This window comes from Nelusetta ayraudi, unplaced genomic scaffold, assembly GCF_046127955.1.
Source record: "Nelusetta ayraudi isolate G7.1 ecotype Tasmania unplaced genomic scaffold, CSIRO-AGI_Nayr_v1 ptg000011l, whole genome shotgun sequence".
Lineage (NCBI taxonomy): Eukaryota > Metazoa > Chordata > Actinopteri > Tetraodontiformes > Monacanthidae > Nelusetta > Nelusetta ayraudi.
The window spans coordinates 21,819,329-21,847,328 of NW_027466061.1; the positions used below are offsets into that span (position 1 = coordinate 21,819,329).

Consider the following 28,000-nt stretch of genomic DNA (forward strand, 5'->3'; position numbering starts at 1 on the left):
TCATAAAGATTTCAGAGTTTTGCTAAGCATATGCCGGTGTGTACGACCGGTAGCAGAGGTTGGAAGACAAAAATAAACTGTGAAAACCACACAAGTACGCCTGGACCTTCTTCTTCCTATCGTCCATGTGTGCAACATACACATCACCCAACGAGACGTCTCTGTAGTCATACCTGATCGTGTTTCATAATGTTGTTAATAAAGTGTTTATCCTTTACCAAGCCCTGACTCTTTTATCTGGCTATGTGCACAAGGAACAATTCATCAACATGCAAGGTCATTGGCTAATAGCACATTAAAAATTTAAAGGGGCGCCACCGGACCACAAGTCGATGCAACCACCTGAAAAAGTTCAGCACACCCACACGACTATTGAGAGAACCGAGTCTACAGCCTTGCTGCTACATTGGTCACGTCCACGCCGCTTCACGGACATACAAATAGAACATTCAGCTGGAATATGACATAATTCCAAGCTCTGACTTCTGACTTCAGAGGTAAATGGAAGGTACCATTATGCCTTACGCAAAGAATGAGTTCATACCAGCCCATTACATCAGTTTTCATTCCTCTGTTAGGACGTATGCTGTGTGTTTTTTTTTTCAGTCCCACAGCACAATGTAGTCAGAAAAAAAGAAACCAAGGCAAACCAAGGGCATCCACGCAGTGCGAGGTAGCGGATTTTTTTTTTTTCTAACAGCATTGTGAAACCTCATCCACACGTGGTCGCGAGACCACATTTCCATATTCCATTCCTGGAAAAGAAGGAAGAATAATTTGAATGAATGAGGAAGGGACACATGGCACACAAGATGTAGAGCCGGGAACAAAATAATCTAAGCTCAGTGACCAAACAACCTTTCGAAAATAATAAGGTGACTGGAGTTGAAGGTAGGCAGGGAGAAAGATTTGCAAGATTTTATCACGCGAGGGCAAAGGCATATTAATCATAGTCTGGGCACATGTGAGCGTGCAGCACAGAAAAGAACTCGGGAAAGGTTAATGTGTGGAAGCGGGTTTAATAATGTGCGACGTTGGAATACTAAAATGGTGCGTTCAATATGCGGCAAAGCAATCACGACACTTTGTCAGATGTCATTGTACAAGAGGAACGCTGTGCATACACTCACAGCCAAAAAATAAGTATTAGAGGAAGGGGGGAATGTGTACGATGTTTCCAACAGCATAAATTTAACAATGAAAACAGAATTGTTTGTGTGTGGGAAGCTCAGCTTGTTAAGGCTGTCAGTTTGAATCTGACTCATCCGTACCCACATGTCATTCCCGTTCTCTCACACTTCCTTCCTCTATGCACAGAAAAAATTATCTCCAAACATTTTAATAATTATTTTGAGCAACCTACACTTAAGGCAAAGTGAAAAATTGCATCCCGGCAACAGAATTGGGACAACGTGTTATTTTCAGTTTGGTGTCTGACTTATTTGCGACCTTGGTGATGACAAGAAGGAGTCACTCAGTGAAAGGAACAAAAGAAAAGTTGGCACTAAATAAGTCCAAAATTAAGTGATTCAGCTCAGCCTCTTTCTGACAGTCCGGCGGGCTACAAGCTTTACATCTCTGTTTCAAAAGCAAAATCAAAGAGACTGTGTACTCATCAGCAGGCTACAGAGCCGGCAGTTTCCCTCATTGTCTCGCGGCATGGATGCCTTGGCAGCTTGCCCTGGCACTCATGGTGTCATCGCTCCCAACTAATGAATACAGACAAGAATTCAAGGCTGTAATGAAAAGTAGCGACATGACTCCGGCCTTCACTTTTCAAGATTTTGCTGACACAGATGGCACCAAAGAGACTGCAAACACAGAAGACGTCCGGATGAGCAGTCCCACAGGAAAAATAAGCATTGATCAGATGGGCACGTCGACGTCTCATGGCATAAATTTATGGATTTTTATAAAAAATAAAAAATAAACTTTTCAAAGCTTTTAAAATGTCACATTTTATGTGGTTAAAGGCTGTTTAATGCTGACAACAAAGTCTGGCTCGCTTTGATCTCAAAATGGCCTTTAGAAGCGAGTGAGTTTTTCAGTTTTGCGGGGATAAAAACATTCAGTGACTGCATTACATTGAGTATAACTACACTCCCTGAAGTCCTAATTTCAGATTAGACAGTCAAAGGGACCTCAGTGACCTGAGATCTAAATTCGAGAGAGAGAGAGAGAGAGAGAGAGAGAGAGAGAGAGCTGTGCTTTACGCGATTGATTAGCCAGCTGTGTTATTAAAAATGGAGCAATATGTTTGATTTGATGAAAAACTCATTTTGCTATGATAACCAGTAAAATCATGACATCTCAAGTGACATCATACTCAGGCTTCCTATAGAGTTGTAACGTGCACCCTCCCAGAAAAGGAATGGTGCATTTCCGGTGTGCTTTTTCTTGCATAGTGTTTATACAAGTGCAAGAGGAAAAGTGTGTTGTTGTTTTTTTTATTTCTTTTCACTCACTATTTTCCCCAAGAAGTGAGAATAAAGAAGATGAACAGGTGATAGCAACATGCCACAAACTGCACAAACATCCCCAAATTTACAAAAACAACTAAAAAATAAAAATACAGGCAAACAAAACACCACATAACAAACAAAGTTCCAAATTAAAATAGAGCTAACAAAACGATAAACAAAACAAAGAGCACCACAAAAGAACAGCATAACAGGTACAAAATACAAAAAACCCAAAGTAAACAAAAATAACAACAAATACACAAACCTTGGGGATCTTTGTCATACTTGCAGAAATTGATTCTGCTTTCGACAGCATAGTTTCTGTCATCACCCCTCAGCCTGAATAGAATTCTTCCATCTCGCTATTGTAAATGCTGTAGTGTGCATGCCAGGTCCCTAGGTGGCAGTATGTCACTAAAACTTTGCTCCAAAGATGAGCCATGCATACAAACCCCCTACTTCCTTAAATATAGTTCGGTGGATACAACTGTACATGAACACTATGGTCCCACAATATGGTATATACATATATATATATATATACATATATATGTATATATATATATATATATATATATATATATATATATATATATATATATATATATATATACATATATATATATATATATATACATATATACATATATATATATATATATATATATATATATACATATATATATATGTATATATATATATACATATATAAATAAATATACATATATATATGTATGTATACATATATATACATAATAACTTGATTAGTTTGGATGAGCTGTCAGCGCAAACAACAACTGAGGACACGTTCCTCTTGTTTTTCCAACTTATAAATAGACATAGACTGTATATAGAGATCACCCATCAATATCACCCATTACAGAATAGCTGAGAGATTGGTTTCATTGTCAATGCCATTTTGAGTTTTTGGTTCGTTTTGAAACCAGAAATGGAGGTGGAGCGTGAGTGCCCCAACTCCCTCCAACCTAACAAAATGGACATCACAGCGTATTTGATCTTTTTTTTTCTAGCGATTTAGACAAATAAGACAAGGCCCAAACACAACTGCCTATTGCGCCTCAGTTGGCGAAAACAGCTTCAGGTATGGAAAACATGCAAATTCGCAAAGACAAACACAAGTCTAAACAAGGTACAAAAAGAGGATTGTGGTGCAAACGGAAAAGAAAATGCACTACAAGACATAAAAACATATACTTAACCATCAAATGTGCAGCAAACTTAGAAGCGATGCAAAACACAATGGATGCAAACCCCCGAAAACACATGCAAACGAACAAAACGCTGCATAAACCAGTCACCACAATGGAAGTGCTCCAAACCTGCAGGGGCACACTTAGTGGAACAGCTCAATGGAGAGACAAACAGGCAGACCGAGAACGACTGACTAGAAAGTTTCTAGTAGAAATTGGCTTAAAATATACTCAAAAATGCCGTCCTCATCCACCTACTGTATATCTGCAGCTGTTTTTGCCAACTAAGGCGCATTAGGCAGTTGTACTGTGTTTGGCCCTTATCATCCACCATAGGTATGGATGTTAGGCTTCTTCCCCTATTGACAGCCAGTGCTTCTTGCCAATCTTTTTGCAGCAAAGTCTGGCAGTTCCTGCGTTCCTGCGAGACAAACAATAGAATCTGCCCTTTTTTTTCATACAGTCAATAGTTCATCTCAAATGGGATGTTAATTGAAGGTTAGAAATCCTATATCGATTGGAAATGGAAAACTACTTTATACTAGTAGCAGTAACAAGTAGAGTGTGTTTCCTTTATAAAAGGCTTCAGCCATCAAGGCTTCATCTATTAAAAAAGACCATACCAGTGTACCAGTGTGACAAGTCAGTGACAAGGTCACATTTTCTGGTGCATGGGCTTTTGTTGTCAGCAAACGTGGTTGGGACGGTGGGGGGCAACTGGAGAACAGACAGAAAGCCCTCTGGGATGGGAATTCAACTTGACATATTGTTGCTAAGTTGTCAACAGAGACAAAGGCTCAACTTTAAGCACTCAAAATATATCAAGCATCTAAATTAAGGTTGCACCTTCCTTTCAAAAAAAGAATGTATGTGTATATATACATATATATATATATATATATATATACATATATATATATATATATATATATATATATATATATTCATATATATACATATATTTATAAATATACAAAATCCAAAACCATTTCATATAATAGAACTCATTCGTATTCATTCAGAAAACATCCCCATTACAGTAAACTACCCTGTTTTCGAAAACATTATTCATCCTCAGAGTTACAGCACATTTGCAAACAAACTCCTTAAAAGCAAATAAATTCAGACGTTTGCTGAGCTTGCCATCAATTCCAATCCGAGCCTTACGACACCGGTGGGGCAATTTTCCTCTTCTCTGCCGAGAAAGGTGTTGTAATAAGCATGTCGCCGTTACAGAACAACAATCCCTGCCTTCCAATACAGGATTGTGTAACATCAATCAGGACGGTGGGTGCTAATGGAGCTTCAGCGGCCATCAGAGAAGGGCAGCCCGCTGATAGATGAGGGAGTGCAGTGCAAACAACCCCATCCGCGCGCTGAAAATACACAAAGACCCTCCCATCAGTCTGCTCGCAAGTGATGATAATGTTTTATGAGAAGCTTAGATGAAGCGCCAGCGAGACTGAAACCTACCCATACAGAGTATAGCTGTAATAAAATTCAGGGCAGGAAAAGAGATATCTCCCCTCTGTTTTATTGCACAGAAAACATTAGCCTCAATCTTAGGGAGGGAGACTTTAATTAGACCTCTATTAATCACAGTAATTGGTCACCCTGCATCCCGGGAGTGGAACTGGCCGATAGCTGTTAACCTTCTGTCTATACCGCTGCTGCTGTCCCCCTGACTATTGAAATACTACTGGGCATCTTTTCCAAACATCTCCTGGTAAAATTTAGTTTTGTGCTCCACACTCTGCTTTGATTAACTCTGGCTGTTTATTCATGCAAGGTGGATAATTCCTCAAGAGTGCTTTAAAGTGGAAAAATCCATTTCAAATGTCAACATTGTATCTGGCTGCAAGCACGAGGTGGCGTCTCATGGATTACATTTTCCCAACAAAAGACAGTCAGATCGACTGTTGAGGGGGAAAAGTATTGCTAAATAATTGAGCTTGTTCAGTGTTTTTCGAATACCTTGCTTGTCAGCGAACGTCAACGTTATGCAAACTGTCCACATAGTGCAACAATTGCAGCGGCTCTTCTGGGGTCTATTGCACAAAAGCAGATTTTCTGGATTTTTTTTGTTTGTTTGTTTGTTTTCCATTTCACTAAGTGAGGGAAGTCAAACCCAAGCCCGTTTCACAGAGACGTAACTTTGACTTTGAGTTAGGCACTGCAGACTCTAACAGACTCAGGCAGGCATTATTCAATAAACCCTGAGTTTCTCTCTGTCTCCTCCCTGAAACTCTGCGGCTCCTCCCATTAATACCGCAAATAACAGGCAGTACCGCTGAGTGTTGCCATCTGACAGGATAAAATCGAAGCTGGTTTGGCTGTGGTGGATATTGCTTCCCTTTGTGGAAAAATTCTGGCTGTGCTTCTTCTCCTCAGATAGTGACAGATTTGCCATGAAATTATCATGAGATCATGACTGTTTATGAATAACTACTCCAGTGAAAAATATATTTTTTCCCAGTCGATAATATACCTGATTGTCAATTCTGAGTTTGTTCGCGGCTGCTGAATAAGCACCAAGAGTCGACCCTGAGCAACGAGAGCATGTTTAAATTATCATGTTGTGTGTGTGTTATGTGTTATATTTCATTTTAAACTGCTTCCAAAACGCCCTTGTTATACACACACAAAAAAATGGAGTTTCAGTTCAGTAGGCTACATTTCCTATCAATTTCACCTACATTCGTTAGCCTGATTAAATATTGAACAAACAATGTTAACGTTGTGACATCACAAAAGTCACATAATATCTCACTTACCTCTGCCAGGTTAGTAACAACTCCCCGAGCCGCGTTCCTCACCCCGCCATCCGAGCGCACCACGCAGGCCTCCAGAAGCAAAACATTAGTTTTGGGAGTAGAACAGATATGTGGTAGGCTACAAACAAAGGACTAAATATGCATTTTTCCTGACAATGATCATTTTCACTGAAGGCTATGTTGCAAAACAGATATCTGAAAATGGGTAAAATATTTGTCCTTTCAAAACAGTTGAAGCCATCCAAGAGACCAGGAGGATGTACTCGACCATCTGGCAGGCTGTGCAGTGTACTGGCCCGCTCGAGATTTCACTGCACTATCCAGGCGTGCAATAAGACAAATTTTGTTTGTAGCGGTCCAATAGGTAATTCTGAATCTCATTGTTTTGGTGGAAAATACCCGTTCTTGTCAGAGCTGAGCATCATTCTGAGGTCAGATTTATAAGAACATTACAGATAGTGGTGTTTTATTGAACCATACAGTTGTCTCCCTGTATGAACACTGCAGACTAAAAGAATGAGCACTATCTAGGGACCCTTTCCCTAAGTGCATAGCTATTGGAACTGTCGGACCCACTGCCCTGACATAGAGCCCATATTTCCTCCCCAAATGTGAACAAAACTGGGTATAAATCCAGTGGCTGCTCAGGCCTAAAATGAAACAACCAATTCTGGTGTTTCGCCTCAGTGACACTGTCAGTATTTCGCTTACCCTACAGACAGGATTAAAAGACTTACCTTGGAATATTAAAATTGCAAAGCAAATGCGGTTGTAATATTTTCAAGACACTTCCCCAGTATTAATCACAGAGTAACTAAGCCACTTGTGTCACCGACTCCACTTGAGCCATCTATTCCTCTTGATTATTTGTGTGAATATTCATGCAAGCTCATAGCAAGAGCCATTACCAATCTCGCTGAAATACTGAGTCATATTTTTTTTTTTTTTTTGAGAATCCAGAGAGTACCGGGTGCTAAAACAGCTTAATCAAGTGCTCTTGCTCAAGGCCATAATCGCGCTCTGTTTATTTGCCACGGTGCTCCTCTCTCCGACCCTTCGAACTCCTGTCATTTCGAGTATTTATGCTGCAGCATCGCTATCTGAGTGATTAATTAAAATGCTGTCGCTCCATGCCCAAAAGAATGCTGCTGACAAGACAGCTCGTTGGAATTGATTTATAGGGCTCCGCTTTTGATGCCATTGCTTTTATGCATTTGCTCTATAAAAAGCCGAGATACACAGGACACTTATTACTATGGAGCATCTCTTCATTCGCCACCGATGAAAGTGCATCACAAACTGTGCCACTTGCAAAATAATTTGCACAATTAGCATTCCGAGCTAATTAATACTGAAGTGGAATAATGTAAACATGCGGCATTTTGCAAACACTGGGCGCGATACCGTCTGAAGGCTTGTAAACAAGTATCAGCAGGAGATCAGCTTCCAACCTTGAGCTTTCTGCAGAGAAGGCTGCCTTCTTGTTTACAAATGATTTGCCCATAACAGAAAAGAAATGTGACGTTTGATAGAGCTCTGGCAGCTGACTGGCAGAGATGAACCCCACCCAACTCAAAACACAGCCCACAGCTATTAAAAGGAATGTGCGCTGACTGTCTTGTCTCCGTTGTATAAACCTATTGCTCTGAGTTCGATTCCACCATTTATCTAACGCTTCACTGAGCACAGAGAGAGAATGTTATTACGGACTGCCTCTGTTTTGTGACAGAAAGCTTGCCAAAGCTTGCCCTGCGAATGCTAATCTATGTCAGAGATATGTTGAAAAACCCTTTTATGATTTAACTCTCTGCCAGACACCGTGTTTGAAGTCAGCAAATAGTGAGTAAAGAGCCGCAGCATCTCCTCTGCACCCATCAGACCATTCAGACCATTTCGTTGGCAGGCTTCTGCGTTAGCAGTGTGCAAGAAAAAAAAAAATCCCCCATTTCTTCCAATGAGACCAAGGTTGCCGGTGTGAACATCCAGCGCATCGGCACCGCAGCACTGCTCTTAACTCGGGCGTATTGAAATTCACAGTCCATCCCCAGTGAGACATTACGTTGTCAGTGATAAGCAGCCGTGCAAAAGTTTATGATCTGAAATGAAACAGCTGAAACAGAAGCCGCAGTGCAGGAGGTCAGCAGTAAGTGTGATGATGGTTGCGGTTGGTGATGAGCAGCAAAGTTATAATCCAACCACGCAAAGTAAAAGCCAAGGGAGGAAAATAATTATGCAAAGCAGCCGAGTGCAAGGATCATGTGTGCATATGGTATTTTTACAAACGGTATCTTAGCTCACATCTAGAGACACAGGTGTGCACAAAGGCAGCCTCCTTCAATAACAACATGAAAATTCATGGCGCATCCACCAAACAAAAACAAAACAAACAAATATGATGCCATTACAGATCACAGCTGCATGCAGATAGCGGTCTCACAATGAGGATTTGCAAACCGCCCTTGGCACCACCATGAGCTATAGGGTGTCATGCATACACATGGATATATTCTACTGGATTTATTTATGGATAGAAAAGGGCTGTTTAGACTATTAAAGATTAACAGAGCTTCTGGTTTTTAAAAGGAGGCAGAGACCGCCTATGTTGGTTCCCCTAAATTACTAGTAGAAAATGTCACTAAATTAACTCTAATGCCCATTTTGTCTGAATTGGTCTAATTTCAGGTAAAAATGGCAATAAAGCTAATGAATAATAAAGGCAATAAAGCTGTGGCCATGGCTAGAGTTTTGAGGCCAAGTGTAGTGGGCTTCCTAGTGGGTGGGCTGGTAGTGGGGCACCCGCTGGTCTCACACTACAATCATTGCTCACCTACAGCCCCACCCATATATCCAAAAATGGAATATTACACTTTCAAAATGAACTGGAAACTAAAGATAGCTCTGACCATGAGACCAATCTCTGGAGTAATCATGAAAGAATGCGTGACCTCATGATGACTCCGTCCATCTTTATGTACATTGGTTTAGACTCAATAGACTATGATATCTGTCTGTTCAATGCCATACTCATGTGTTAAATACTTCATATTTTTAGATAAACGCACATGCACAAAGGTTATTTAAGCAAAGAAGGTTGTAAAAGTGTGGCATATGACTTCAGCACTCAAAACGGTCCAAATTCTGTGATGTGCAATGAACACAATGCAGTTTCAAAAATCGCCAACAAAAGCTAAACCTTGTATCTGCCAACTAGTGAATGCGCTCCTACATACAGCAGCACATATTAATTATCATACTGCAGTGTGTATTTGATTTATGTGAGATCAACTTCTATCTATTATCTATTAGCAACTACTCATTAAATACCTTGAGGAAGACAAGAGAAAAAGTTGTGACTTCACCCTTGTCACTTCTGCTAAGTGCAAAACAGCCTGACACAACTTGGAGCAACACCATGTCAAGATTTGTGCACCTCACAGTGTACTGCACTGGGATGACCTGCATTTCAGTATACTGAAGGAAGAAGGCCATCTGGGGCACAGCTGGCAACTCAAGATGAGTGCATGAAAAATAAAAGAAATGTAAACATAATGGCTTTGTGTGTGTGTGTGTGTGTGTGTGTGTGTGTGTGTGTGTGTGTGTGTGTGCGTGCGTGCGTGCGTGCGTGCATGTGTGTGTTTAAAAAAAATCTCCCATGTGTCCAAACTGCCATTACTAAAATTTAAAATCTACTTGTTGCTATCAGTAATAGTCATCTAAAGACAACCTTACACAAATAAAAGCATAAAACCACAACACATGGCCTATTTGTACTGCATTCAAGCTAGCTGACACTTTGACAGACACAGGACAAATGTCTAGCTGCTGCAAACTGATTCCACTTTTTCCCCAAAACATCAATCTGGAAACAAGCATCATGTAATCTGTGTTTTCATGGCACTTTTATTTTGAAATATAATCCCAGATTTTGTTGAAATTGAGTGTGTGTGTGTGTGTGTGTGTGTGTGTGTGTGGCAGGGGGAATCTAGCGTTGCGTGTCACTCAAAAGTGGAGTCAGTTGAGGCAACTAGGAATTCTACCAAAATATGAATTTAAAAAATAAAACATTCATAGTTAGATGGCTCGGCTCCTCATGGTGGTTAAAACTAATTTTTCCTTTGGGCTTTCTCTTTAAAAGCAACCGTATTCTGACTGAAGAACTTCCACGGAGTTTCCTTACTTCAGATAAACGTAGAATATCTGAAACGATTGATTGGCTTTTTAAATAGAAGGCTCAGGATCAACTAGCTTCTTGGCTGCTGGTGTCCGTCCGTCAATCACCTGCCGGGTGGTGTGTTCATTCTGGACTATTCTCAACGGCTTGTGTTAAATGATCAAATACAATGTACAGGTGGAGGGTCCGGGATGGGGTTAGTGGGCTAGTTGAGTGCAAAGTTATTAATAACACACGTACTGAAAATAATTTGTGATTTGATTTGAAACAAAAATAATAATGGATGATTTAATGGTGGATGATCACGTTAAAAAAAAGTTTTAAAAAAAACTTGCCCTCGGAAATTTTAGCAGGACTAGATCATATTGAAGTCCTTGCTTTGATCCATAACTGTGTTGCATCATTCTCTTGAGTATACATGTCAGAATAGCAAATGCACAGATGTGTTGCTGCGAGTACTGACGAACCACAGGGTGTTGCATAGATTGGCGGCACTGCAGGATTGAGTGAGAATGTTGCAAGTGTTGTAGCGCTGAGGAGAACTTAAAGTGGCCATTGGAATAGAACTTAAAAACTCCATAACAACCTATTTTCTGCGAGTGTTTCGTTTTTTGTGTTTTTTTGTCTTTGAACCCCGGACTCCCAAGGTGATAGTCATGCGCATTTGACCAGTCGGTGTGCATGGCATAAAAACCTGCTGGTTGAAACCAAAAACCTGACAAAAATGGGACCAAAACAGTGAAGTTGCAGCTGGGCAGCTCAATAATAGTTATATTAAGAATGAACTGAAGATGACTTGCCAGTTATTTGGTGATGATTACAAATTCCACTTATTCTTGCCTCTACATTTTGTCAGAAACATTCCAAGTACTGCAGGAGTTCAGCACAGTATGGACAACAAAGTTCCAAGTGCATATTTTCATATTAATTTTTTCATATTTTGCTTTCATTGGATTTAAAAGTTTTAGTTTAAGAACATGAATAACTCATAGCCGGGTTTTCTTTCTAAATTTACCGGTTTTGTTAATATTTAAAACCCCCAATTTTTCATTCAGTTTATCCTTGCCGTAGCTATGACAGCCACAATTACAGTGTTTTGCTGAATGCAATATTATTTTACATGGCAAAAGCACTTTTGGGAAGGAAAAGAAATGCAGATTCTAAGCAAAGCAGCTAAATATTGAATTTAAGCCTCAGAGGTCTGTCAAAGTTTCTCATTACTTGCAGATGTATTTTTTCCTATCATTATTTCCTGCAGTGTTTTTTTTTTATTATTGGATTAATTAGTCAACATTGTGCATTTATGATATTGCATCTATATATATTATGAAAGTCAGATATTATCTTCGTCACCTAAAGCTACAAAGCAAAGGTGATAGGAGAAGACTGTGTTGCCAACGTAGGACAATTCTCTCTGCTCTCTGTTTCTTAACCTGTGTAACGGCTTTCATTGCCCTCATAACTGGACGGGAAGGCTCAGCTCATTATCGTCTATAATCAAATCTGTGGGCTCCCAGAATTGGAGGTGCAGTGACATCAACATTGTCCTTGGCTCAGAGAGGAGGTGGAAATGTAACAAACTGCCCGGTGCAGGGAAACCAGTGTGATTTGGCGGGCGGGGACACATTTCTGTCTGTGTTTCAGTCTTTCAGCACCAACAGAGAATAGACAGTACAAGCCTCTAACAACATTTCCTCTGTACTCATTGAGTTTGGCTGGATCACTGCTGCAAGGGACGCAAGTGCTCTACAAATCTGACTAATGTAAAATACTTTGTTATTGGTTAAAAAAAAAAAAAAAAATGCTGCTCAAAAAAAACAAAACTGTGCTTGATGCAGGCTGAGCTGCAATGGCAATAAAATATCCAAGCAGCTGCGGTGCCGTGTGATGTTTCATATATCAAACGCCATGCAGCAGTGCTCAACTAACACGGACAGCAGAAGATGTTTGAGGGTTATCCCTAGGCTTTCTGCAGAGAAACACCAATGCATTCAGGTCTTCACGATAAATCATATAATTCATTCATTGCACGCAGCCAAGTGGGAGGCTCTGTCGGTAACATTAAGTTTTTATTGTCCTGTGACATAGTATGCGCTTCTATATTCACCTCATTTCTCTCTGGCTGTCAGAGGTTTTCAGACTGAGCTGTTACCAGCGGTCCCTTGTTTACCCTATGCAAAATCCAGCATTGCCTCTGCTGATGCGTTAAAAAAAGAAAGATAGAAAATGTGTTTTTGAAAAAACAGATCATATTTTATGAAAAATTCACCATCAACATTTGCATCGTTTCATTCTTCTTATTTGGATCAAAAGGCACCAGATGACATAGCTGTTGAAGTGCATCCACCCACAGCCATGCAGCAAATCTCTATCGTCTTGTGATTTCAAGGTGCAATGTGTAACATGATGAGTGTCATTTCCAGGATGTGAAATGCACCTATGCTCCAAGAAACACATTCCAAGCCAATGGTCTCACGAACATATATTTAAATTGCAACAAACTGTCATTATCTTCTGCTCCAAGAATGATCAGCGGCTAATTTATTATTTTAGCCATTTTATTTACTTATTTATTTTCAAAAAGCTTTATATTTGCTTGGCTCAACTTCAGCTTCACTCCACAAAGACAAAAAAGCAAAAAAAAATATATATATATACAGTGCTTTCAACCATGTTTGTTTTCAAGTATTGTTTTAGCTAATAGGTGATTTAATTGTCCTAAACAAATGATATCTTTCTGAAACACATTTCAGCACTGCCCACTATCCACATCCTTGAACAATGACAGGCTTTCAGAGAGGACAGAATTAAAATTCAAAGACAGGCCGGCTCATTTTAGTTCCAGGAACCGCTGTGTGAAAAACACTTGACTGATTTTAATCACATTCTTATTTATTTCAGCTTAGTGCTCCACATGACTTTTCAAAAGCCTTTGGTGATTTTCTGTTTTATATTTTTTTTATTTTCTTTATTTTTTCTTAGACGGGCTCTGAACGGTGCAACACTACCATCTAGCAGGTGACTTCGGGTACTGCTGCTCTTCTTGCCCAAGCCGTTTAGAGGCAGTGTTCACACGTAAAGCCTCGCACTTCAATGCACCGCTGCCTGCATTCCAAAACATTTATTTCCAAAATAGGTTTTCTTTGCCAGTGTTTTATCTCCCTGTCTGTTATGTATTCCTCTAAGTCAGGATTACTGCTGTCCACATATGTCAGCGTTGTTCAGCTATTGGCATGCCAAACCAGACAGAATGACTCATAAAATATGACTGGCATTTGGTTAACACAGCAACATTTCTGTCTGGGACTCTTGGAAAGCAGTGTAAACAAAATTAGCATTAAAATAGTTAGCGTCTTGGGAAAAACCCAACCCTGCATCTGTGAACCAAGAATGCTTCCTGAGCGCTACTTTATATGTGGTGCGGTGTTCTTCTGAATCTTTTGGAATGAAGATACACAGACAGAAAGTTTTGTAAATAGAAAGACTGAAAGAGTATAATGAAAAAACACTCGAGAAGAGACGACAGCTGATGGTTGCATCGAGTGAGGTGAGGGTGGCCATGTAAGCCAGCTTTGTCACTGAGATTTCAACGCTGCTATCCTATAAACACACCTCACAAAACCCGAATCCACAAACACTTTCAGACAGTCGACGAGTCAAGCACACGTGAACGATATCCTCGAATGTCGCAGAGGAAAATGAGGACAAATATGGGAGTATAGGAACTGTAAGGATAATTGTAAATGGTGCAGTGGGCGCTTTTTTGTTGAAATGTTTTTTTAAGTGTCAGTGTGACAATGACAATGGGCATGACAATTTGTGGAACTGTCCAGAATGATACTTTTTATGATAACAGATATTTTAAAAGCAATTTGAACAATTAAAAAAAATCATTGCTATTGCAGCACAAAACTTGAATTTCCTATTTTGATTCAAATTGGACTTTTCTCCAAATCAAGTTTGTTTCATTATCCGCCTGTCTCTATATCCTTGGCAGACATATTACATTTATTTTATTTTGATCCACCTTAATGAAGTGGAGCCACACTTTAGACTTAGAGCTAATTTTCATTCTAACATAAACAATAGTTTCCAAGTGTCTTTCGTTCATGCCTCTATAATGTGAAAGCCAATTGCTAGCAACTTTGTGTCTGCCAAATGATTATTGGCTCGCAGACACTAAGATTTACTATCTTGAATATCAGAATTTGGCACCAAAAGAAGATTAATTTTTTGATATCAGATAAGATAGGGGTACTTAAAGTCCCAGTGATTTCAAATGCACTGAAGTTCTGTGCCCAGCATTCAGTTATCACTTTCTTTAACATGCTCTTTTGTTTCAAGATTTTCTAAGCAGCTGACAGTGCATAATAAGTTGTATGATGTCCCCTTGGATAAAATAAATGATTGAATGTTTTTATCAGCTCATCCACTTTCAGATGACCATGTCTTTCATTCACATCTGTGCAGCTTTTATCAAAACTTACCAATGTGTCCCTTACTCTGTGACATCAATAGTTCACATTGACAATAATTGTGCTATGTATTTGACATGACAAGGGTGTGGTCTTGTCTTCCTGTTTGGTACTTAGTGTGAATATGTCTACGCATTAGCAGAGAAACCATCATTAAATATGTAGTGATAGTGTCTCTCCAAACTGTGTCCTGACAAGCAACTCACACTCATTGGATATCAGTCATTAAAATTTAGCAAAGAGGACCGCAGCCCAGCCTGTGTAGGTGTCGGGTACCTCTTTCAGGGCTGCGGATGAATTTTTCAAAAGGCTATTACCTCGGCAGGAACCAGCTCGGATATCTCAAGGCTGTTCGCTCTAAAACTTCCGCTGTCTGTCTTGCAGCCGAGGCGTGACAAAAGCCGAATCAACAATAACAGCATGAGTCTCTGGGCGGCCATGCTGATATATTTACTGCTGCTTGTTGACAAGGCTGATTCAAAAAAAGGTGAGTTGCAATTTTTTTTTTATCGATAGAGCAAGGCCTGTATCTGATGGAGGTGCTTTATTTTGCCGGTGCTCCACTGCACTAGAGAGTTGGACCTTAGTTGTTCAATGCAAACTTGTTCTACAGTGTCAGGGATTTTTCCATCTTGATGGAAAACACCGAGAGACAACTAACATGTTGCAATCGCAAGGTTTCAAATGTGGAGGGATCCTCTCTGCATCATCCGGCAACATCTCCAGCCCAAACTTCCCGGGCCTGTACCCCTACAACATCGACTGTTCCTGGCTAATCGTGGTTGCAGAGGGTTCGTCCATCCTCCTCACCTTTCACCACTTTGAGCTGGAGTACCACAACAGCTGCGCATACGACTACATCAAGATCTACAACGGCGTACCGGAGGACGAGGGGAACCTCCTCGGGACATTTTGTGGCGACGTGTACCCGCCACAGTTCACCTCTTCATGGAATGTCATGTCTATCATCTTCCACTCAGACCGCCACGTAGCCTCCAGGGGCTTCCGTGTTGGCTACAGGAAAGGTAAACGAGTTGCACTTGATGTGATATGACAGGGATCAGTTGGCAAGCTGCACAAAACTTGAGCTGATATTTCCTGACAATCCTATAACTCATGGCTTTGAGCTTCGTACTTCTTGACCTTAATGTGATTAGAGAGCACCGGGGGGAAAAAAACAACAACAACAAAAAAACATTGTTCAGCAAGAAGCATTTGCTTTGCCAGCCCACAGCACAGTAGCAATTATCAGCCACAACCTTTGACATCCGAACATAATTATGTTGTTCTTTGGCCAATAATAGCTACCAAAATGACAACAACAAAAAAAAAGGGTTCTTAAAACAACGGCACCCCCTAAAGGCAGACTCTGATCAGTGTGCCAATTAAGACCCAATCCTACTTCAGTCTGGTGCATTTTGAGGCCACGTTGGCACATTTAGCTGTTTGTTATCCTCTTCTGATAACTTGTGAACTGTGTCCAAGGTATGGCAACAGTGGTATTTGGGGGTTCCAGTGTGTGTGTGTGTGGGTATAACATCACACTGACTCCAGGTTTAGCTGCTAGCTTGCCTCCTCGCGGAGCAGTTGCTCTGTTTCAGTGTCTTTAATGATACACACGTGAGCTGGGAGGCATTACAGGTAGTTCAGTTAACAGGCTAATTTGTTGACAAGCACTTTCTGTTTTTCTCTCTATGTGACTGTTGCTGTTGTTGATTCGTTTGATCTCGTATTATATTGTATGGTATCAGCTCAGACCATATTAATATATCAGTTGCTTATCAGGTCTTTCTTCTCCAGACATGTGTGGTGGAGTTTTAACTGGACTATCAGGTAAAATCTCCAGTCCAGGCTACCCTCAGGAGTACAGCAACAATGCTGACTGCTCTTGGATCATCCACGTGTCGAACAGCAGCGTGGTCACCTTGGTCTTCTTGGACTTCCAGATGGAAAACAATGAGGGATGTAACTTTGATTACGTCGCCCTGTTTGACGGCCCGACGGTCACCCACAGCCACCTGGGAAAATACTGTGGGACAGATAAGCCTCCACTCATAGTCACCACCTCGAACCACCTCCTTGTGGTCTTCAAGTCAGACTTTAACATTGGTGGACGGGGATTCATGGCCTATTACTATTCAGGTACACAAGTCTTGTAAAAGTTATTATTATTATTTTTTTTTTTACAAGACTCAACTGCACAGATGCTTTTAGGTGTTTGAAGTATTTGTCCCAATCCAAAACTCACTTTTTATGTCAGGCAATAACTCTGTCAGTCTCTCAGATATATGCCAATCCAAGAACATTCCACAAAAAATAAAAACAAAACTGAAATCTACTTGGGCCTCTAAAAATAAAAAGGAAGTGAGAGTCAAACTTTGCACAAAAGATTCTGCCATTCTGTGTGTTGAAATAGAAATCAAACTCCTCTGCTAACAATGACAGAGCTATCTTCTGGTAAAAAAAAATAATATGTGAAGCTGAAGTTCATTACCTTCCTCACACCATCACCATCCATAGCTTGAACAAGAAAACACAGGCCTGCTGACTGAACCTTTATCTAATTCCAGCAGTGTAACCTTCTTACTTTAAATGCCCAGTGCGTAAGTGTGACATGGCAAATAACAGCTGCTAAGTTTTCAATTGCTATTAACAGATTTTAAATGTACATAAAAGGAAGAGCCACTTGTAAAAAGGTGGACATGTAGCCATATAGTGACTTCCCAGGCCATGTGGACATTACACACAGGGCTTTTAGCTATGTAGAGTTTAATTTGCAGCCAATAGGAAATGTGCTTTCCGAAAGTCCCAACTGAATTGAGAACATTGTGAAATTAGATGAATAAAGCTAACCAACGTACGTCTTACACTGCACTCTGCACAGGTGAATGCCAGCAGGTGCTTTTGGGAGTAAGTGGCAACTTCAGCAGCCCTAACTTTCCAAGCATCTACCCAAACAACATCAACTGCCACTGGAGCATCACTCTAGCAGCTGGATACCGCATCAAACTTCACTTCCCCATCATGGACTTGGAAGAGGGCAACAGTCTGACTGGCGAGTGCGACTATGACTCAGTGGCGGTCTTCGACGGTGACAGCCAGACGGACACCCTGCTGGGACGCTGGTGTGGCAGGGAGCAACCTGCCTCACTCGTTTCGAAGGGCAATAAGTTGCTGGTGGTGCTCAGCACAGACAGAAATGAAGCTCGCAGAGGGTTCACTGCTTCTTATCTTGGTGGTAGGTGTTCTCCGCATATGATAGTGATTCTCAGCTGAACAACTGAATATACGCCGCTCACAAAAGGTTAGGGATATTCTTTTTTCAGGTTTCAGAATACATCTACACGTGACCTTAATTTGACCTTTGCTAAACTTTTCAGTGTTGTATTATCAACTGCCAAGTATGTTGTTCTCTAACAAGGTGATTTTAAAAAAAATCACACACACAATTGTCTGGTTCACCTGATGAAATTAGTTTGTATTACAACAGCCCGCTTCCACTATGCTGTTCACATCATGAGATCAAGGAAGACGACAAACAAAAATGTGAAATGACCAGTTATTGAGACATGCATTTTGACATTTGTTTGAATGAACTATTTGAAATGAAGAAATTCCAATCACGTGCTTCTACTTAGAAGACCACTTTCAAGATATAACTGTAGCATGAACTTTTCACATGTTCTATATAATTCAAAGTTACATATTCCTAACTTTTTGTGGACAGTGAACCTTTCATTGTTAAAAAAAAAAAAAAAAATCCTAAAACTGTCATTTTCTCTCCACAATGCAAGTGGTGCCTGTTAATGTCAGCTGCACACGATCAGAGTTCACCATTCTGATACCGCAGCAGTCCTTACCTCAACTGGACCGTGAGAGCATCTACCTGGGAAACCCGACCTGTGCAGCCCAGCTGACAGCCACTTCATACAAGATACTTGCTCAGTTTGTCAACTGTGGTACAGCTGGCCAGGTGAGTGCAGTCTCATTTCACTCACCAGAGCTTTCTAACAATATTCTGTGCCTGTTGCCTGCCCAGAAATGAGAAGTTAATATTTTACTTCCTTAATTTGGTTCATTTATTTCAAAAGTGTGTCCTAAAACATGCTTTTCTTTAAATTACCCATTTGTTATGTCAAAGTTCACTGATTCTTCTCCCAGGTTAGTAACAGCACTTTCAGCTATCAGTTTTAGCTGGAAGCTTAATTTTCGGACAGAGGCCTGAAACAGGAGTCAAAACACACCGTCTTCTGATATTTCTTTGGATAATTACAGCAAGACTCTCCACTTTAGTTCAGGAAGAAAAATACATAACTGACAGCTTTTGGGCGTACGACACTTAATATTTCTTTCTATTCCTTGCAGAAATATCAGAATATCACGGTGCTGGTAAACAAACTCTACATAGATTTCTCTGATGGGAAGCAGCTGAACGTGCAGGAGTACAAGGTGCAGTGTGACGCCCTGCGGAAAATAGCATCAGTGTCCATCATTTCGGCAGAGGAGCGTCGTCTGGAGGAGGAGGCCCAGCAAAGCGACAGAGACAGCAACGGTGGCACGAGGAACACAGCAACTGAGCCTCATGACCTAAGCGATATCGTCTTCATTAGCATCTGTGTCCTGGCTGTTATTCTCATGGTCATAGCTATTATTTGGCTGGTGCTGCTATAGCAGCATGTATAAATGTACATCCAACACATAAATCATTTCCATGATGACTTTGAAAATTTTATTTGAATTTTGTATTTAAAAACAAAATGCATTCAACTCATAAAAAAAATTAAAAAACCAAGACTTCATAAGATTAAAAAAACAAACATGGCTGAAGTATCGTGGAACTGTATTAGCATAAAAACCATCAAGGACAATAAAATATCAGTTTTTGTACAATAGGCGTAACATTGCCAATGTGTCACAAAGTATTTAATATCTTCTTAGACATGTTAAGATAAATAACTAAAATAATGGAAACAAATACTCCACAAAAAACAAAGGCAAATACTGTCTTTTTAAACATGATGTTCAAGTAAAAGACCTAAGGATCCAGTGTGTAAGATTTGGGAAAAAAAGGCTTATGAGGAGTCACCAAAAGCAAAACAGCTTTAGTTTTTACACAATTAAACTAAATACACAAACATTTATTTCTGTTTCATTTGATGCCAATAAATACCACTGAAAGTGGACCTTTAAATGAGCAACCATCCTCAATATGCATTCAGACTGAGAGAACAACTGTTTACCTGTTATTTCTTGTAATTGGAAACCAGCTGATTAACTGAAATTACATTGTCCTTCACTTGCGTTCTGATGTCCGGGTTGTGTTTGAAGGCAAACACCAATGCTCGAATCGTCCGCCTGTATGAGCTGCTGACCAACCTGGAGCTTTGGTGAAACACCTCTCTCTCAATGTTGTCCACAAGACTAGAGTCCTCCTGTTTGTCAGGGAGACAGCATTAAAAAAAAAACTGCATACAGCACATTGTGTTACTTTTATAGCAAGCAGCGTGGCACAAAAAGTACTTTTAGATAATAAAGAAACCAACAAAAAAACAAAAGATGTTGTAGCGGTCAGCTGTTAAGCAAATACAAATGTAATCAAGCTTCAATCAAATTCTTATAAGGAAGGGGACGCTGACTGCAAGAAGCTGCAATGCATACGTGTTCAATGCGACTTTCAGAAACGTTGAAAGAATAAATGCAAAAGCCATGCTGTTACGCCAGACTTTGCTGAGACACTCACCTTGACCTCCAGGGCGTCACACATTAGCCTTCTAGCGTTGCTCCTGAGTCCTTCAGACCGTTTGTCGGAGCGCACTTCAATGGGCGGCTTATTAGAATTCTCCGCGATGAAGGTCCTCCAGTCAGTGTAGACCTTCAACGCCAATGAGTTCACGTCAGGGTCCGGATGCTTTCGCAATTTGTTGACAGTATGACCTTGGGAGGGAAGAAGATCTCATAATAAGACAAACTAATTGGTCTGAGATAAACAGAAACAATTCATATCCTTGTGCTTTTTTTTCCGGCTGATGTCGCCATAACAATGCCATACCACACCAAACAACGTCACTACTATCATATAGTGTCAAATAAACATTTTAACCTAGCTATACAATTCTAATTGTTTTAGGTTTAAAATCATATAATAATGACTCTTGAAGTGTGTGCTCGACACTCAACAGAAATATGAGATTGCATGAAAATCAACAGTGAAAACACATCCCAACTCTACCTATTTTTGTGGACTTGAGCACCTCTCTTGATGGGATCTTCTTGCTCAGGTCTGTCAGAGCTGTGAGCATGTTCTCTTTACTCTGGTGCGGCAACTCCAACGTAGACTTGTAGCGCAGGATGTCTTCTATCACGACGACTCTCTGTAAAAAGTCCAGTGACAGAAAGCATCGTTGACCTATGAAACAGCAATGCTGTGCGATAGTGTGGGGACTTGCAGCTTACCCGTAACGACTCAATTGTAGTTTGTCTGTATACTTTTCCGTGACTTTTGGAACTTTTAGGCGTCTCACCCTTCGGAAGCCGAACTACAAACCTGTCCATTTTCGAATAGCAAGTTAGATGCTACCTTGTTGGCTCAGTCTCGACAGTGACTGTACCGCTCAGCTAGTCGATCGGCGCCAACTGCTATTTGCAGCTAAGCTAGCAGCTGCTGATGCGTTACAATCTAACAGTTAAACGTTAAAACTACAACGTAAACGCATTACTAATTTGGCTTAACACGTTCTTTTTAAGTCAGTTTTAACTTTCGTTTAAAATACACGACACGAGGGACGTTTCTAACTTAAGCAGAAAACAACGTCGCCGCCACCGGTGTTGTTAATTGTGTTACCTTCAGATGTTGTGGGGAAAATCCTATATTCACAAAACGATGTAGGGAAAAATACGCACCACTAGAGCCGATTATGCGAAGATTTTGGTCAAACAGTGAAAATGTACGTGTGAATACATATCAAATGTTGTTTAACTATATTTTGAAAAGTTCGTATACATTGTGGGTTTTACAATAGCGACAGATCAATTGCCGTGTACGACTGTCTTAGAGGTACATAAATGCAACAAAACGATATCGCGTGATTAGGAGTTCCCGTGAGAAAACAAGACGATTTAGGAGGAGGAAGACGAGCGTGTTGTTTGTTTGTGTAGGTATTCGCAGGCAAAATGGGCACCAAGGCTTTTTCAGTCTGTACGCTGGTACTCTTTGTACTGTTTGCGTATACATCCGCCTCTCCGGATGTGTTCGAGAGCGTTTTGGGAAACACAGTATCCTGTCACAAGTCATGTGAAATGACATACGCTTTACACACCTATCCACGGGTAAGTCCTCGCAACGATCCAAGTAGCTTTAACTCCTGCTAGCGTTAGCTCACATTTTATATACGCGTTTTAAACGATGGGAGGTTTTAATCATTGTTTACCATGTCTTGCTGTTAAATTACCCATGAAATCACGCAGTTAACACTATGCGTAGAGATTGATACCATCGATCCTGTTTGTCGTGGCATTTAACTGTTCCTCTGGTTTGTTTGGAAGGCGGAAGAACTTTATGCCTGTCAGAGAGGCTGTCGTCTGTTCTCCATTTGCCAGTTTGTTCGTGACAGTGAGGATCTAAATCAGACCAAATCCGACTGTGAAGCAAGTAAGTCTGCCTTTGTCATTTTTCAGTTGCCTTACGATGCACTCAACCTTTTTTTTTACCAGACACGAAGCAGCGTTGCAAAGGGCTAAGCCTGCGCAAACCTGCTTCAGTTGGGTATTTAAAAAAATAAATAAATAAAAATAAATCATTATTTTAAAGGATAAAAAAAAAGTCCTTCCAAAAATAAGTTTGTGCTGTGCCCTGCCTGCTGCATTTATGGCTCCAAGCGTTTTTTCTAATCCCTCTGCCCTCTGCGTTCAAGCCTGCAGTCACGTTTGTTTGTTGCTGTTTCATCTCCGCAGCCTGTCGTGAAGCCTACTCTCTTAATGATGAGCAGTTCGCGTGCAACCTCGGCTGTCAGAGCCAGCTTCCGTTTGCTGAGCGACGACAAGAGCAGGTTTGAGTTTGTCACACTCACTCAGTGGTCTGTGGGGGTATTGGTTTGGAACAGGGCGCTCAGTGTTGTTCATTTTCTTTACAGTTGGAGGCCATGATGCCCAGGATGCACCTACTGTACCCACTGACCTTGGTCAGAGGTCTCTGGGAGGATGTCATGAACCAGGCCCACAGCTTCATCACCTCCTCGTGGACATTGTACCTCCAAGTTGATGATGGCAAAGTTGTCATTTTCCAGGTGTGGTTTGACAATAATGTGTAATTTAATGGGACATTATGTTTGCAGACAAAGGAGTAGTAGATCCTCTTGGGGATGGATGACATCGTTGACCAATGTTTTCTCTTTCAACAGACTGAGCCCCAAATTAGGATTTTCTCCCAGTTTGAACAAGAGAAAGAACCTGAAGAAGAGCCACAGAAGAACTGTAAGCTCTTCACATATTCATTCTTATTTTCTGGTCTTTATTTTCCATTGCAGATTCCAGTGGAGTATTGTCACATGAAAATCAAGTAAATACAATACAACTCCAGAATATATGGCAAATTTAGGAAACCAACATTTGGATGGGAGTGTTACTCCCACATGTTCTCAGACATTTACTTCCACAGCTAAAGAAATTATCCCCCCCCCCCCCCGAAATTGGCACCAACGTCTTAGTTATTAGCTTTATTTGATGAATTAACAGGACATTTTTCACATAATCTTGAAAAGGTCCCCCCTCCCCCCTCTAAACCTTGATGCAGAGGTACCATTTTTATAGTCTTTAGAATAACCTGGCCAGGGATCAGACCCACAACCTCCCAGTCTCAGGAAGGACACTCTACCAGTAGACCATTGAGCTTGTACAAGTGAAAAGCTCAGGTTCATTTTGTTGTCACTGTTTTAACATAATGTTGCTGTGTCTCCTGTTATTAACTGTTCATTTCTCCTGTTTAGTCCCTGGGTTCAGCAGCCCAGTTTACAAAGAATATCATCGCACTTTTATCCAGGAGAGAGACAGAGACATGAGTGGATACGACAGTGAATACAACCTCTTCAGTTGCCTCTCAAGGTTAACCATTTTTCTGCAGCATTTAGTACATTTCAAAAGTTACACTTCCTTTTGTGCATCGCATTGACTAAAATCTAACACACAGATTTATATGAACTTCTTGCTCAGGAACCCCTGGATACCGGGATGGATCTTAACCACAACACTCGTCCTGTCTGTGCTGGTGCTGATCTGGATCTGCTGTGCCACAGTAGCTACCGCTGTTGACCAATATGTCCCTTCTGAGGCAAGTTTAATGGTTAAATGCCAACTTCTGAATCCAAGGCTTAATCTGATACGTAAGAGAATTCATTTTAACTCTTGGCAAAATGTTATTATTCCAGAAACTGAGCATTTATGGTGACAAGGAGTACATTCAGGAGAAGAAACTGACTCCGTACCCTGCATCCTCCCTCCTGGTCATCACTACCAACGGACCTGTTGATGAGGCAGGACCGCTGCCCTCCAAAGTGAACCTGGGCCAGTCTGACGTCTAGAGGCTGATGCTCAGACTCACAAGGGAATTCATTCTTTACAAATGGCCCTACAATTTTTTTTGTTTTATTTTCTTTATTTTATGCCACAGCTTAGCAGCGCTCTTGTGGTCTCAGCAGGAGCACTCACTCAAGGACCACTTTTAATTAATGACCACCTTGTCTCTGTGAGAAGCTTTTAAAATTACAATGAAGGGTTATTTTCTGTATATTTGTATTGATATTGAGGCATTACAGGGTTAGTCAAGGCCAAATTGCTTTAGGGTTTTTTTGTTTTTTTTTCTTCCTGTTTTTGAAAATTTGCATTAGCTTTCTGTTGGTGTGCTTGTTTTATTATTCGAAAGATTGAATTTGTGCAAATGATCTCCTAGTGACTTGAAGCGATACCGATTTCTCCCGAAACTCCTCAACCTTTGGTGAAAGCAATTGTGCTAATATTTCTCTTTCCTGTTGTGGTTTGCAGATGTTTGAATTTTGGAATAAAAGTCTCTGCTTTGATCTTGACAGTAAGGTCACCTGCAGACTGCCTCTTTTTGCTCCACTACTTACCCTTTTGTCTTGAGGTACAAAGTAAACAATATCGGAATTAGGACTGTAAACATCCATCGGCTCATTTGCATCATTTTGTAATACTTGGCTACTTTATTGACATTTTACAGACAACAAAAAAAAAATCCCATCTTCAGTTGCAGCTTTGACTGTACCTGTCAAACCCTGCAGGCCTACATTACATACCACCAGTGCATCACATGAGATGGGAGCAGTTTAAGACTCAGTCAGAAGGCTTGCAGACAAAAATCCATCTTATACACACTTTATAAAATGCAGAAATTCTACTGACGTAGCAAAATAGTGTTTCTTTGCCTAGGAGACTTGAGTACTTTTTTAAATCGGCAAAATGCAGCCCCACAGCTGGGGCGCATTCAGCTGATGTGTTTTTATAAAGAAAATTTAAGAAAAGCATTCACACTCCATAAATGCAGAGCTGAAGGGACCAATTGACAGTCATCTGCTTCCATTATCCAGCACTAATCCAACTGAATTACCTTCATTATGTTATATTATCAGTGCACTCATGCATACAACCATGCCATATTTGTTTTCAAGGGTAATTTTTTTATCATGCCTATTGTGAGATAGAAAAGAGTGGAAACGAGCTTGGAAAATATAAATAAAAGAAGCAAAACCAGGTTTGAAACTGATGTTACCATCAGTAGCTGTTCAACAACTCCATGTCCTCTGCAGTCAGAGTTGATGAAGTCAAACGTTTAGCAGGAGGGTCCTGATGTGAACTGCTGCACTTCTCTGTGTGCCGTGGCCTTTTCTTTTCATTTTGGCAGGGCAGATGTCTGTCTGGTTGGTGACGGCTGGCATCAGGTCTGTAAAAATGGAGCATCTCTTTCCTGGTCTCCTCATCGCTCTCTGGTGTCTGGGGTGCTGCGTTCAGCATTTGTCTAATAAACTTATGCCTGCCAACTGGAAAGCAACCATTTGGAGAAGATCTTAATGGCTAGAAATAACATTAGGCCTGACTTTAAAATGACCTTGGTAACTTACAAAAGCGAAGAGCTGATGTCCTGGATTCATCTATTTTCTTCTGTTTAGGCACCTGTGAGGCATTTGTCTCCCACTGGTTTATAACCTGAAAATTGTACAAAATCCTTAAATAAAAATACAGCAAGCCAGTATATCTGTGTGTGTCGTCAGGTGCAAATTTGGAAATTACCTGCTCTGCCCAACCTTCTGTTTTGCATCTCGAATGATCAAAGGTGTCCAGTGGTTTCTCAGAGTAAACAAGCCCCAATAGATCCCACATAGCTGTCTTCAATTTACTGCCAAGCTGGTGACAGCAATAACACAGTTGTCAGCATCATCAATCACAGCAAGGTGCCACACGCAGAAGCTACGGTCATACCTTTAGACCAGTTGCCGATCCATCAAGTTTTTCAAGTTTGGGGAGGCATGTGAGGTACCTGAGAGCCTTCTCTGTGAGAGGATTATCTAAATATAGGACAGGACCTGATCAGCATCTTCACAAATAACTGAAGTCAGAGACTCATATTACTACTACTACTACTATATAAAAAGCAGGTAAGACTCTGATTACTAACAAGAAACATCAAGCATCTTGAGACAGTTCAAACCCTTCTTCATTATTCGGATGGGTGTAGTCAGTCTCTGTATGCCAGCATCTGACAGGCTGTTGTCACCAATGGAGAGCTCAGTCAGGCTGCTGAGATGGCCAAGAGGTGTTAGCAACTATTTTTGTTGTTGTTATTGTTTGTTTTTTCTTGAATTCTCCACATCTCATTTTCTAGAGTAAAACAGGGGGTTACCTTGACAATGAGCTGGTTGTTAGGTGAGGGAAAATCTCATGGTTATCACCAAGTCTGCAGCCAAAAAGGTCCAAAGATTTCAAACTGTGAAATGTTTTGATTGCATCCATCTTCTCATGCAAAAGCGGACATCTACAGAGCCAAAGGAGATGGGAGATGTTAGTGTCTTTGAAATAGAACCCTATTTACAAATCTGAGGAGCATTACACTTTACCTGTTTCTCAGACAGAGTGACTCGAGCACCATCGCACCGTATGCATCGCTGAATAACTGCAAGGCTTTCGAGCACGAGTCAACGTTTTGAAATACACGATTCTCCTCAGCTGCTGAAAAAAGTCTGTCTCCTATTTGCTCGGGGAAGCCCACCAGAGAGTCGACATGCTGAATGTTGTCCACAACAAACAACAGTGTGATGTCAAAGAGGGATTTAGTGGTGTATCTCAAACTTCCCTCTGCATTGTAGGTGAAGATGAAGTGTTCTTTCCTCAGCACGAATGGATTTGTCCTCCTGCATGACGACACTGGCTGAGGTTGTGCTAGGACTATACCGCTGACACGACGAAGGTTCCCTTTTTCTCGTACATAAATGGTGCTACTGTCCATGCTAAGGACACGCCTAATTTGTAAGAAGAAACAAAAATAATTTGCAGCCCGGAGAATAATAATACAACAAAGAAAATAATAATAGCCTTTTGCTAGTTAGCTATAATGTGTAGTTTTACCGAACTAAAATCAGACTAAATGCGAGCGAAGAGTCTTTTTTTATTATTATTATTATCATTTTTGGGACAGCTCTTTCATTATCTGCGCTCGATTCTCCCCCTTATTCTTCCCAAATGAAAAGTAACCTGAAGACATTAAAACTAGTGTTCAACCAAAGTTCCTTCTGTCAGTGGCCACACCAAGTTATCCCATATGTGATCTTCGCTAAACTAACTTCAAACTAAAATCCCGTGTCTACTAAAATGCATTTTTAAATCGCAAAATAACAAAACTGCTACA

At 40.6% G+C, this 28,000-nt stretch overlaps 4 protein-coding genes across 10 annotated transcripts; 2 read left to right on the plus strand and 2 right to left on the minus strand.

Annotated features, from left to right (window-relative positions):
• The first annotated feature begins 532 nt into the window (after nucleotides 1-532).
• cdcp2 (CUB domain containing protein 2) lies at nucleotides 533-19,783 on the plus strand. 2 transcript variants are annotated; one of them, XM_076021921.1, is made up of 7 exons: nucleotides 533-891; nucleotides 15,478-15,580; nucleotides 15,771-16,118; nucleotides 16,894-17,235; nucleotides 17,978-18,331; nucleotides 18,888-19,066; nucleotides 19,459-19,783. In XM_076021921.1, exons 2-7 carry the CDS (start codon nucleotides 15,514-15,516, stop codon nucleotides 19,762-19,764), a joined length of 1,596 nt encoding a protein of 531 aa, XP_075878036.1. In that variant the 5' UTR covers nucleotides 533-891; nucleotides 15,478-15,513; the 3' UTR covers nucleotides 19,765-19,783. The 2 variants fall into 2 exon arrangements, with proteins under 2 accessions (XP_075878036.1, XP_075878037.1); XM_076021922.1 differs by having other exon boundaries at nucleotides 535-891; nucleotides 15,707-16,118.
• A 13-nt stretch (nucleotides 19,784-19,796) lies between these two features.
• On the minus strand, nucleotides 19,797-21,945 carry tceanc2 (transcription elongation factor A (SII) N-terminal and central domain containing 2). The gene is made up of 4 exons (XM_076021933.1): nucleotides 21,547-21,945; nucleotides 21,323-21,464; nucleotides 20,834-21,027; nucleotides 19,797-20,525 (listed from the first exon to the last, which is right to left on the minus strand). Exons 1-4 carry the CDS (start codon nucleotides 21,643-21,645, stop codon nucleotides 20,337-20,339), a joined length of 624 nt encoding a protein of 207 aa, XP_075878048.1. The 5' UTR covers nucleotides 21,646-21,945; the 3' UTR covers nucleotides 19,797-20,336.
• Nucleotides 21,946-22,201: 256 nt separating this feature from the next.
• tmem59 (transmembrane protein 59) lies at nucleotides 22,202-25,183 on the plus strand. The gene is made up of 8 exons (XM_076021929.1): nucleotides 22,202-22,419; nucleotides 22,636-22,741; nucleotides 23,044-23,138; nucleotides 23,223-23,375; nucleotides 23,490-23,562; nucleotides 24,075-24,189; nucleotides 24,298-24,415; nucleotides 24,513-25,183. The coding sequence occupies exons 1-8, from the start codon at nucleotides 22,264-22,266 to the stop codon at nucleotides 24,663-24,665; spliced, it is 969 nt and encodes a 322-aa protein (XP_075878044.1). The 5' UTR covers nucleotides 22,202-22,263; the 3' UTR covers nucleotides 24,666-25,183.
• On the minus strand, nucleotides 24,719-28,000 carry lrrc42 (leucine rich repeat containing 42). 6 transcript variants are annotated; one of them, XM_076021926.1, is made up of 7 exons: nucleotides 27,213-28,000; nucleotides 26,999-27,130; nucleotides 26,807-26,892; nucleotides 26,578-26,663; nucleotides 26,389-26,502; nucleotides 26,220-26,304; nucleotides 24,719-26,138 (listed from the first exon to the last, which is right to left on the minus strand). In XM_076021926.1, the coding sequence occupies exons 1-7, from the start codon at nucleotides 27,599-27,601 to the stop codon at nucleotides 25,873-25,875; spliced, it is 1,158 nt and encodes a 385-aa protein (XP_075878041.1). In that variant the 5' UTR covers nucleotides 27,602-28,000; the 3' UTR covers nucleotides 24,719-25,872. The 6 variants fall into 6 exon arrangements, with proteins under 6 accessions (XP_075878041.1, XP_075878039.1, XP_075878040.1 ...); XM_076021924.1 differs by having other exon boundaries at nucleotides 26,774-26,892; nucleotides 27,213-27,997; XM_076021925.1 differs by having other exon boundaries at nucleotides 26,807-26,895; nucleotides 27,213-27,997.